Genomic DNA, 12295 nt, shown 5'->3' with positions numbered 1-12295 from the left:
ATGGCTAAAAAATGTGTGATGAGATGTTGTCAATGATGTTGCCCCACCCCTACCCCCAATCATCCCAACCCACACTTGACCGACTCCTTCTCAACCATACCGCCCCAAATGTGGTTCTAAATCAAACAGAACCCACTACAATTTGAAATTTTAATTTTAGAGGAATAAAATATGCTTGGAGTATGTCAAATGGTTATGCAATTGAAAGAATTGATTGGGTGCTCTTTGCATGCGCCTTTAGTTAGGTTTTTTTTGTTTTTTTGTTTTCTTTCTCTTGTCTTTATCATTAAATAAAGTTATATGATGATTTTTTGTTAAAACTCAAAATTTTGAAGTCATTTTCATTAGTTTTCCTTATTTTAATATGTCCATGCAATTACTCTGATACTAGGAGCCTTGCTAGGTACCATATATATGAGAACTTAGGGGTGACGTGCAGATTATATTGCATATTATTTTGATAAATGTAGATTATATTGTTTAGATGATTGAAATCACAAGCTGATGGATCCCATCCAACAACCAATGTATACTAGCACCAATTGGTAGAGGAAGAAGGATGATGCTGACCTATTAACCTATACCTTGCTTGAGAGAGTTTAGCAAAACTCATCTTCAACCTATTTTGTTTCAAATTCAAACTCTTTCACTTCTCAAAATTTAACTTGCAATAAAGTAGTAATATCGCTTGAAAAAAAGAAAAAAACAACCATTTGTCATTATAAAGAATTGCTGGGCAGGGGCTGCAAATACTTGCACTTTAAATTTCAAAAAAGTTGTAAATGGGAACATGGGAATTAATTAAGAAATAGTATTTTGGAACATCATGGTTTTGAATTCCTGAAAGTCGAGCAGGCCGTCCAAGTTGGTGTCGAACACGCGAATCATAGTTCTACAGTCCCGGCTGCTATTCTCCTCCAAAACCCCCAATCTCCTCAGCACGCTCTCAAGCTCCTCGCTGGAAATGAAGCCATCGCCGTTCAAGTCAAACACACCAAATGCCTTCGCAAGGTCCTTCTCATCTTCATCTTCATCTTCCTGACCATCAACACCGACATCCTCACGAATGTCACCACCTTCATTATCGCCACTGGCGTCACCTTGCTGCATGGATATGGACTTGTAGAAGAACACGAACTCGTTGATGTCAAGGCTCGGTTTTCCCACGAGGGACTCGAGCTCGTGCAAGCTGAATTGCACGCCGATTCTCTCGATGAGCCAATTGAGCTCCTCGAGACTCACTTGCCCGTCTCCATTCTTGTCGAGATTTTCGAAAATACGGTGCAAGTCGTTGGTGCTTAGAGGACACATCATGTAGATTGTTGTCAAGCAAAAGGACTAAATAAATACAATACGAGTATTGAACTGAATGTTATGAAATATGAGAACCTCTTGGTAATGCCTATGTTTCAAGTCATTATATATATATAGGTTGGAATATTGGAAGTTCTATCGGTTGTCCTTCACTTGTACGGCTTGTGTTTGTAGAGCAACTTGGCACGAAGTTTCCTCATGAAAGCAACATGCTTATATATATGGTAAGCATATTCCATTACCTGTAGCTTGTCAACTATTCCAACAAGTGGAATTGTATTATGTATGAGTTCTTTTATTTAATCTTCAAAATTGGGCTTCAAGAGGATGTTGGTGCATTTAGGTTAAGATAATGCAAGTTACTTAATGGCATCAAATGCACAAAAGGTCACTTGTTTGACATCAAGTTCAATGAGAAGTGAACTCGAGACATCCTCAATCAAATGAAGTTTATGCGTGATTACTCGTGTATATACACATTTGATTATTTGAACCAATTGGGATCCTATCCACATTTTTCTTACAAAGAAATGGGTGAAACTCATATCTACCATCTTTTTTATAAAACAAAACATTGGGACATAGAATTCAGGTTAAATCACATGATGAATAGATAATAATTAGGTATTAAACTCGTGGTCCATGAAAATCAATTCTCAAATCAACCATTAATTCATTTTTCAACATACCATTAGAGTCAAACCTACAAGTCAAGGAACATGTCCCAAATCATGGGTAGGGTTGTAGGGACCTTATTCATTTTGTTTTTGGTATGCAAATAGTGACCTTTTGTATTGTTTAATGTTTGTGTTATACTCGTGTATCAGGTTGCTTCACAATATATTATTTTCAAGATTTTTTTTTTTCCGGTCAGAATTTGTTCTTTTATTTTTTGAAAATATTAAGGAGATTTTTCTGAAAAATGAGACTTGATGAAGAGGAGACACATGGTTTTTGTGGTAGTTAGAGGTGATTTAAGTAAACCGACTTATGATTTAAGTAATTAAAAACAATCGTTGTAAACTCAAAGATTTAAGAGCAATTTCCTCTTTCTTAATATTGCTTGTATTTGTATAAAATGCAGAAAAAGGACGAATTTTACAGACAACACCAATATATAGGGTTGGCAGAAAAACCTAACGAGGCATGATAATTGAGCTACAATCCATAACCGTCCAAAGAAATATTTGTTTAGAAAACAGAGGACTAAATGCCACCAATTGGTGAGCATTCTAGAAACTCCCAAAATCCACCGTTCGTTATCAATGCGGTTATCACATTGTTACATGATATTATCAATCATCATATTATACTACATACATTTATTTATTGTTATTATATTCTAAATTTATGACATATAAACCATACTACCCACACAATTATAAAATCTGAATCAATAACACAACAGGGCGGTGCGACTTTAGACTCAAATATATTTTTCCCTAAAAAGTTGGGTGACCATCAATTTTCCATTTCCATTTTTAATAACAATGAGAATAAAAGAGGAGAGAAAACAAATTCTAGAACGGCACGAGGGGGTAGGTACGGAATTTAAAATTGGGAATCACGTAACAAACACAAAAACCTAATTCAGGTCTTGCCAAAAACCACATTTAAAAAGAAAATCAAATAATAATTTGAACCAAATTAAAAGAAAATACATTATTTGTGGCCCTAACACGAATAACATAAAGAGAGAAGCAAACGAAAAAAAAAAACAAAACAAAAGATAATCTAAAAACTTAGAAAATCCGTACCAAAGCTTTCACCTGAAAGACCCAACGAATTCAGTTTAGAAGACGTTTCTTCACTTCTTCTCCAGCTCTTCAATCTTGTTGATTCTGAAGCCCCTTGTTCGCAGTTCCTCCGGTACCGACGGATCTTTGTAATCGACGTGTTCGAGGACCCAACCCTTGTTTACGACCGAGCCCTCCACTTTTACCTGTTGAAAGGGCAAAACTGTTGTAACATAATACAGAATCACCCGCCCTTAAAGTATGCAACCTTCAACGTACTAAAACAACTTCCTTCTCTGTTAATTAAAATTCCCGTATTATGTTGAAAATGTTAATCCACCTATACGTACTGATGCCAAAAAGTGAAAATCCGCGAGATGACTAAGAATCGAAGGAAAGTCCGAGGATGTGAATAGGGGTCCATAGTGAGAGTTGTGCTTTAGACCATCACAAACTTGAGTTGCAGAAAACAATAAAATTTGCAGAGAGTAAATCTTATGATATGGGAAGTTTGGGAAACTAGCACGGACTAGGATATTTGCTAACGGTAATGATATTTTTGGCATGTTCGGATTAGATGCACTGGACGTGTTCATGATTTATCTATAGTTAGAACTTGCAAGTAATATATATTCTGAAAATAACTAAAGTTTGCCAATTTGCAACTCTCATATCAAAAATTATCCATTTTCGACATACCTCTGCGTTATCAACTGGGTCAATAACAAGAGCCCCATCCAAGGAGAGAGAATTGATAAAGACATTCCGGCCTTTGATAACCAATGTAGACCTCTGAGAAATTGAGCAGCTTCCACTGACTTTGCTTTTTATGTCTGTAAAAGTGATAGCCCATTTTGGCTTCCATGTGATACGAGGCCACACTTCTACTTCTTGGCCGTTGATCACCTGTTGTTCTGGATCAGCTACTTGGATTCCGGCCTGGGAAGCATAAAAGTAAAACACAAAAATTCAAACCGTGACAGAGGGAGAGGGATAGAGATAAGGGCAGATCAGCATCTCCAGACCGGGTTTTCAGAAATCACAAAACATCCCTAAACTTTCCCCAGGTCATCTTGTAGCGACTGAATAAAAAAGAAAAAATAACAAAAGTTTCAGACGAATTGGTGATTTGAGAATTTATCTCATGGTTCAATTGGGGACGGTCCTCTGTTGTTGGGTTGTTGTGAAGGACAGGTTAAATGCCTAACTTCTGATTTGATAAATGTTTTATCTTCTAAGGTGATTATAATCATACACCGTGGATGATAATATGGCCATAACTAAATTCTAAATAGCATATTGGGCCCTCGGATCCCTGGGGAAGAAGATCAAATTGATTCTTTTAAAAAATTAATGCACCATCCTCCGACTATTCCAGGCAATGTCAGGCATAATAATATTCAGAAACATGTGGGTGTGGTAAAACAATAAAAGAAAGTTTAGCATCACGGTGTTGAATTAAAATACCATCTTAATACAATTACCTTTCTGAGAATTAGGCTGTTTGCACGATAAACGAGCATCTCTCCAGAAGTTGCACTATGATATGGATTTCCCTTTGGTACCTTCAGTTAAATTCCAGCATAAAATTAGTAAGAAAATCAAACCAGCAACCCCAAAGACCACAACCTGCTCTGATAAAAGGAAGATATAGCACCATACTTCAAATTTTTTTATTAAATTTGGCTGATTTTGTCATATGACATAAATGAAACACTAGAAATAACTTAAAGGGCACTAATTATACGTACCTTAGCAGCATCCTCAGGGTTGTTCTTCACAGGTGCATAAGCAAGCCATGGTTCCATTACCTAAGCAGTAAGCAGTGACATGACAGCTTGTTATTTGACTCTAACAGCAATACTTAAAAAAAAATTGAAAATTTGTTACAATGCCACGGGGAGAAGCTATTCCCTTTTTCAAGCGAGAGAGAGGGCTGAAGCTATTCGTCTTAATAAAATAAAGGACCCATCTTGCACTAGGGAAAAAATGACCATGCATATAAAAAGGCTTGAAGGCATAATCTCAGGCCAAAAGGATAATTACCGTGAATCCCACCCTAGCAGATGGAGGCAAAGTTTTTGGATAGTCTTGCATCATACACTCTAAGCGAGTTGAGGACTTAAATGAAGTCTTGCTAGCATCTTTATATCTACAGCAACAAGGGAAATACCGGATACGATATTAGTGGAAAACAATTCTCACCATTCTCTTGTACTAGCAATCTAGCAAGTACTTTTAGAGTAAGAGAAATGAAAAGTATATCATATATCTCAAGACGTAGATGGAAAAGGTATTTAGTTCTGGATTCTGGAGCAAAAGTTCCAAAGTGATGGAATTATAATGCTGAGTCTAACTTCTTATACAGCCCTATAATCCACAATCAAAAGGATCTCCTACTAAATGTGCACATAAAATGTATTACTTTATTACCAAGGATAAATATCCTCTCTTCTTGCATGGAAAATGGAGATTTGTTACTTAATCCAGGCTGTCCAAGGTGTGGGTTCCCCTTGAATTAGGGGCAGGCCACACACTACCCTGTGCAAAATTTATTATCCAGATTATCATCCGCCTTCTCCACTGATACAGAAATGGAGATGAGCAAGATCCTAATAACTAGACATTCTATAGGCCAAGTAATTAAAGACCAAACAGTCCTTTTCGCACAAGTGGATAACAGTTTCCCACACATATCAAACTTCTAAGCTCTGACTTATTCGACTAAGCCAGGCAATCAATTTTCAAGGTGAAGTATAGCTACACTACATGCTCAGCAGAGCCACCCAGGCTAATATTTTAGACTACCATGCCCTAATGACTGAAAGAACTAAGAGAAAAGTTCTCGAAAGTTATGAGAAACTTATAATCTCTTGAAAACAAGATTTATGCACCAAAATAACAAACCACAATACAGCTCCAGCAACAAAAAAATTAGAAGTCTAATCAAGGGAAGATTTACTTTGGATTAACAAACTCCTTTATGGCACCACCTGTTTTTGTGAGCTCCTCAATGTACGAACCAAGTTCCAAAATTAACTGCAATGAATAAATAAGCACAGAAGTTTCATTTGTAAGACAAATTTGGTCAGTATCAGTCTTACTGCAATTGTTGTGATATAAAAAAATATGTTGAACTCAAGGACACATCCATTAAAAACATTAGTTGATAATGACAACAATTTATCATATTAAAGTATATGGAATTTTCTATCCTTTATTAATTTATTGTTCATAGTATCTTTTTCCCACTTCCCTTTTTACCAGTTGAGGATTGAATTATGATACCTCTCTCTAAGCTAAAATCATGAACTTGATAAAACTACTGGTGGCTAGAAAGCATATATATTTTTGGAAAGGGTCAAGGGGATGAATGAAAATCTGTGCCAGAAGATTACCTGGTTGATATTCCCCGGGAATGGAGAATAGCCGGTCTCATTATTGACATCACCATCAGGATATCCAGTTGCTCTAAGCAGAGGATCAAGCTGGTTGTACTCCACATTGATCACCATCGACCTCCCTGAAGCAAGTTTTGCAGTTGAAGACATTATGCGTCATGGTTTATAAAGAAACAAAGGACTGTGAGACTAAAGTTTCAGAAAACATAACAGTGTAGATTAAAGATATCTAGAATGCCATACTGACATATCCACATCCGACAAATTCCTGCTACCTGACATGTGATGTGAAAGACAAGTGACAAAAACCTTAATTTCTACTGTTTGGATATGGTAATGTCTCTATCATAAGAAGCAACAGGTGAACCAAGTACTGATTTTCTATTTAGGTATAACAAAACTAAGAAGTTTGTGTATCCAAAAGAAAAAGGAATCCCACAGAAGAAAAGCAGCAACAATAGTTCATTCATCTTAAATATGGAAACAAGTTCATAAACCACTGGCTTAAATCCATAAGTAGGGAGTAAATTAAAAGTGAATTGGAATAGATTGACTCAGAATACAGTCAAAGTCACTTGAAAAATCTTTCAGAGAATGACTGCCATCACAGGAGTAAAGCAATTCCAAACCTAAAAAGAGGTTATAATGATATATCTTATAGCATTTATAGGGACAAGGAACCGTGTTACATACCATCAGCATGAGTAAGTCGGGTAATTCCTCCAATCGCTTCTTTTGCTTTGCGCGGAACGGTTAGGGAATTAACATGGTATTCTCTGGTAGCACTGACACCCAAGGCCGCTGGGATTGCCTACAAAACAAGAGGCATAAGGAGATAGGCTTCTGACTGCACATCTGACAACAACCCCTCAAATTAGTAGAAAATGTAGACGAAACCCGTAAAGCAACTAACATTGAATAGAAGTCCATTTGTATCTTGGAAGAACAAAACCCATCTCAAACCAGCATCATGCCTGTAAAATGATAAAATACAATCATATATCATGAAAGTGAAGATTGTCAAGGCATATATAGAAAGGTCATACATGCAGAACCTTTCAAGTTTCTAACAAGCAACTTCAGCCAAACTAAAGTTTGAAAAAGAAACGAATATTTTAGAAGTAAAGTAGCATTATCTTTAATCTTTATCTCATCAGGTAATCATCAGTCAGGGAATATTTAGCGCTTAAAAGTACTAACGAACAGAATGTTTGCAAGAGGCTCAACCACTCCCCAGCCATTCTTTGAGCACACATAGAAGATCAATTACCATATATGTCATGACCTTATGAATCCAGTGGACCAATCAGCATTTACATTAAGTAAAACCATAGAGAGGAAGTTATACACACACAAACAGATTCCATAAATTAGGTAAATATTCAAGAGACATGACGTACCAAACTTTTAGAAGGCCACTTGAGTAGAGTAGCGAATGCACATCACCATGCCCATGAGGCTTGGTCTACCAAAAAGAGAAAGGAAGGAGAAACCAGACATCACAGAATAAGCAATTACAAAGTTCTTAGATCTTTATTCACCCAATATATAGTAATTAATTAAAAATATAAGTAATTGTTACCTGAATCCTGTACTTGTTACGTGGGTCAACTGCAAGCCTGGCATCATTATCATCTAAGCATGCAACTTTTTCCTGCAACATTCTAGAGAAATTCATACACCATCTTCAATGAACTTTCTTCAGCAAAGCAGTAATGACCGTTATGTACCTGCTTTAAAAGCTTGACTTGACTAGGTTCCATTCCAAAATATGAATTTGACTCCAAAAGCTCTAGTGTACGAGAATGTGTATCATCTGATGTCATTATAACAAAAGGAATTCGTGTTTGCCTTTCACCTACAAATTTTGGAAGAGATATTAGCCATGATTGAGAAGACGAAAAACTTAACACAATAATCGCCTTCACAGTGAATTCTTAGACAAGGATCTAAAGATAACTAACTGCCTTTCCTAATTAAAAGCCCAACCACTCTGAACCCTATATCCTAAACCTTAACGCAAAGAGGGAAGGTTCAACTATAGAACCCTGTATCACTAGTCTGAGAATGTTGCTCTCATACAAACTCTAGGTGGACATTGGATTTTGAAAAACTTGTATTTCATATTCAAAATATGCTAAAACATAGAAAAGGAAAAAGGACATCATAGCTTTTAAGGTAGCACTAGCATCCTACAAACTTTAACCACAAATCGTGTGATACATAGCCAGTAACAAACCTGATGCAAGTTTAGAGCTAGCATCTTGAAGAGCCAGAATTGATTCAATATAATGCTGTAAAAAGCATGTTCCTGTGGTGGTCTCTCTGGGAAGAGCCACCTGCACAATGTAAAACAATAGGGTAAACAAGTTTAATCAATAGAGATTACATTATCATACACATCAATAGTTTGAAGTTTTTTCAAATGAGCAAGAAGGTACGCTTTCACATTAAGGCACTTGCATGGATCCACCAAGGAAGAATAATTGCATGCTAATTTAGTAGATAAAATGCCTGATATAATCATAGAAAATGCTCTAGTGTAGCCACAGACCAACAATGGCTAATGTTATGGAAATATTTGGTCGAGAAATATGTCCCCAAGATTAACTTACCAAACCTTGAGAATCCCATTGCCAAAGATAGATGAGAAATATAACATTCAAGAACAGAATAAAATGCATAGGCATCAATGAAAAGCTTAAAGGAGCACCAACAAGCATATGATTCAGATAGCTAATCTAACCATGTAAAAAAGGAGGGGCTGCTTGACTAAGAAGACATTTGGTTCAGGAGGAAGATACAGCATTTAAAAGATGCAAGTCAAGGAGAAGATACTTGAGGCTACAGAGAGGGGTAATGAAGACAGTAAGGAGAGGACGGGTAAAGCCGTCAGCAATTATTGGTTTAAAATTATGGTAAGTTGTCTTGAATCTTGATAGATGATATGCACTAGAAAATTTTGAAATTCATAGAAAAGTAAGTGACCATGAAGGGTAGTAAATTATAAACCTTAATTCCATTGTATCCCAGGCGTTCCCCAAGCCCACCAGCAACAAGAACAAATGCAGCTCTTCGAGCTTCTTTAACACCTGACTCCTCAAAACTGATAAAGCTATCATCGCCAAAATTCAAGGACTCACCTGTTGGAACCTGAAAAGTCATTTCTCAAGTATCACTGTTTCAAGCTTTATATCGGTGAAAAATCATTAAATCATCAAATATTCTCTAAACAAAATTAATAGTATAGTGACATCAACTGAAGCCATATGGATGGATGGTTTTATACAAATTATCCAGAATTATAAACTTTATCCAATATAGTACATGTTAATATGTTATCATATATTTTCGACACATTCACCAATATACACTTACCGAAGGTGTGAAACCATCAAATGGATTCTTTCCAGCTTTCGATTCAGCTAGGAGTTCTCTAGCAGTTTTGATATATGATGCCAAACCCCCCGGATAACTTGAATTGAGCCGGCTCACCTGTAGTGAATTTGCTGTCAGACAAAAAGATAAAAGGGCAGGGAAAAAAGAAGGCTTTCCACATAGACCACCCTTCATAACATTACTTTAGAAAAGGATGAAAAACCAAAGAGCCTCGAGTTTAATTTCCCCAAGTCAACTCTTAAAGCGTTTTTTTTTTCATAAAACTTATAATTGTCACGGTGTTTTTTCAAATTTACTGAAGAAATATTTCTCTAAGAACCCAATATCATAACAATATTATGCAGAAAACAATCCTTCAATGTTATTAAATTTCTCTTACGATATCTCTCACTCCAACTGATATTAAACAGTACCCAACTGTGACTTGGATCCAATCTCAGATCCGGGAAAGAAAAGAAAAAATCTTTAGCAAATTGATACAAAAAAACCACCAAACCTGATCGAAAAAAGCTTTCTTTTCCTCGTCGTCGACGCCAGGCTCCGCCCAATGCTCGAACAAATGACTCTGCCCCGTCTCCAACAGGATCTTCGCCAACTCAATCTGCAACTCCACCACCAGTTCCGATCAAACCCACATCAGAAATAAAAAAATAAAAAATAAAAAATAAAAAAGCAATCAAATTGTTCGCAGAAATCACAATTGCGTACTCACCTGTTCGGTGCTCAGAAGGTGGAGGTTCTTCTGCAGATTGGGCGCGGAACCGCCGATGTCGAGGCTGGCGAGCTTTTCGGTTGCGGAATCGAGCGCGGAGGCCATTGTTGGTGGAAGGTCGCTGTGTGTTCGACGAAAGTCCGCAGGGAGAGTGAGAGAGAGTGATGAACAGTGGGAGGAATATGGAGGGCAGGAAGGTGGTGGTTGCGTACAGAGAAACGGAGTGTGTGATATGAGTTAGGCGGTTAAATTGGTGATGCGGGTCGCGAAAAACGTTAGTTAATTTCGGGCCCAGTGTTTGCGTGGCGTGTCTGGCTGTGTGTTTTGTGGACGTGGGCGTCCGTTTCACGCCCTCGGTCTCGGCCGCCGGATTTGTTCGAAATTCGATGGTCTGTTTTGGAAAGCAAAAAATTCGATGGGTCGTACAAAAGTATAGTTAGTTGATAAAATTGTCTACTTTCCAAACTGCTCTTAAATTATTTTATTTCGTTAGCCTGTTTGCGACTGTGGAGCGTCAAACGATTTAACTTTTCACGATTAGAGATGTGCTAACGTACTCATCATTTAGATTACGTAATGTACTTTAATTCAAATGCAAATAATTTGAATGGGTGTGTACCAAAATTTCCTATGGCCAGAGACCAAACATTGAAGCTGACAATGACTTAGGTAAGTTGGTAACCTCGGAGATGGAAACAACCACCATTTATTAAAGTTAAGTGGAAGGTTCAGCTCTCAACTCAACTTTAAAGATGGTTGATCTTTGTCTCCATTACTTGCCAGTTGGTAATATTCTCCATCCATCCAATAAGCATATTCTAAAAGCATATCATCACCTAAGAATCTCTTCACTTCTCCATTAAAATAAAAACAAAAATAAAAAATTCATGAAAATCTTTTCAGCTCTCCTTTACATTGTTTCAACCGTTATATTGTTTCCCGCTTAAAGTTGCAACAAAGAATAATTCATGGGTGGTGTAATTCACGATTTTTTTTTTTTTAATCTCTCACACACTGTCTGTTAATTTATGTGTTTGGTCTTCTTCAATTATATTCGTTCCGACAATCAATAATTAAGAGAAATGTGTGAAAGATAAAGAGAGGTGTGGATAATATCACTCTAATTCATTGATTTTCAATCACCAGTTGTCTAAAAGATGATAAGTGACAAATATCTATATACATAAATCCCCATGATTCTATGCTCACATAGGATAAAGAATTGTTCCAATCATATACTTGTACCTCTTTTGTCACATCCCCGCCCGGGGCGGGTCACTTCCCGGACCCGCTCCACCACCGTAGCACGATATTGTCCGCTTTGGACTTACCATTCCCTCACGGTTTTGTTTTTGGGAACTCACGAGCAACTTCCCAGTGGGTCACCCATCATGGGATTGCTCTAGCCCCCTTCTCGCTTAACTTCGGAGTTTCTACGGAACCCGAACAGTGAACTCCCAAAAGGCCTCGTGCTAGGTAGATATGGGAATATACATTTAAGGATCACTCCCCTGAGCGATGTAGGATGTCACAATCCACCCCCCTTAGGGGCCCGACGTCCTCGTCGGCACACCACGGCCAGGGTTAGGCTCTGATACCAATTTGTCACATCCCGGCCCGGGACGGGTCACTTCCTGGGCCCGCTCCACCACCGTAGCATGATATTGTCCGCTTTGGGCTTACCATTCCCTCACGATTTTGTTTTTGGGAACTCACGAGCAACTTTCCAATGG

General features: G+C 37.5%; 2 protein-coding genes across 2 annotated transcripts; both read right to left on the bottom strand.

The window, feature by feature from the left end:
• Nucleotides 1-696: 696 nt before the first annotated feature.
• Nucleotides 697-2917, bottom strand: LOC137728484 (putative calcium-binding protein CML44). Its single transcript, XM_088685659.1, has one exon. It carries the CDS (start codon nt 1312-1314, stop codon nt 802-804), a length of 513 nt encoding a protein of 170 aa, XP_088541785.1. The 5' UTR covers nt 1315-2917; the 3' UTR covers nt 697-801.
• Nucleotides 2918-2926: 9 nt separating this feature from the next.
• USP (UDP-sugar pyrophosphorylase) lies at nt 2927-11049 on the bottom strand. Its single transcript, XM_068448579.2, has 17 exons — nt 10563-11049; nt 10347-10451; nt 9830-9946; nt 9464-9604; nt 8691-8790; nt 8182-8309; nt 8034-8105; nt 7852-7916; nt 7365-7425; nt 7145-7262; nt 6449-6573; nt 6013-6089; nt 5097-5202; nt 4802-4861; nt 4535-4615; nt 3750-3989; nt 2927-3256 (listed from the first exon to the last, which is right to left on the bottom strand). The coding sequence occupies exons 1-17, from the start codon at nt 10665-10667 to the stop codon at nt 3122-3124; spliced, it is 1836 nt and encodes a 611-aa protein (XP_068304680.2). The 5' UTR covers nt 10668-11049; the 3' UTR covers nt 2927-3121.
• Between the last annotated feature and the right edge of the window lie 1246 nt (nt 11050-12295).

The sequence above is a fragment of the Pyrus communis genome, chromosome 15 (assembly GCF_041283825.1).
Source record: "Pyrus communis isolate YQ-2024b chromosome 15, ASM4128382v1, whole genome shotgun sequence".
In the NCBI taxonomy this organism is placed as follows: Eukaryota; Viridiplantae; Streptophyta; class Magnoliopsida; order Rosales; family Rosaceae; genus Pyrus; species Pyrus communis.
Note: the sequence above shows the minus strand (reverse complement) of the source record. Positions and strands in the feature narration are given on the sequence as shown.

Coding starts and splice junctions, on each gene's coding strand:
- LOC137728484 (XM_088685659.1), bottom strand. CDS start 1,314: ATGATGTGTCCTCTAAGCACCAACGACTTGCACCGTATTTTCGAAAAT.
- USP (XM_068448579.2), bottom strand. CDS start 10,667: ATGGCCTCCGCGCTCGATTCCGCAACCGAAAAGCTCGCCAGCCTCGAC. Junction 5,203..6,012: donor AAGGAGTTTGTTAATCCAAA/GTAAATCTTCCC, acceptor TTGTTGCTGTAG/ATATAAAGATGCTAGCAAGA. Junction 3,257..3,749: donor ACCCAGTTGATAACGCAGAG/GTATGTCGAAAA, acceptor CCCTTTCAACAG/GTAAAAGTGGAGGGCTCGGT.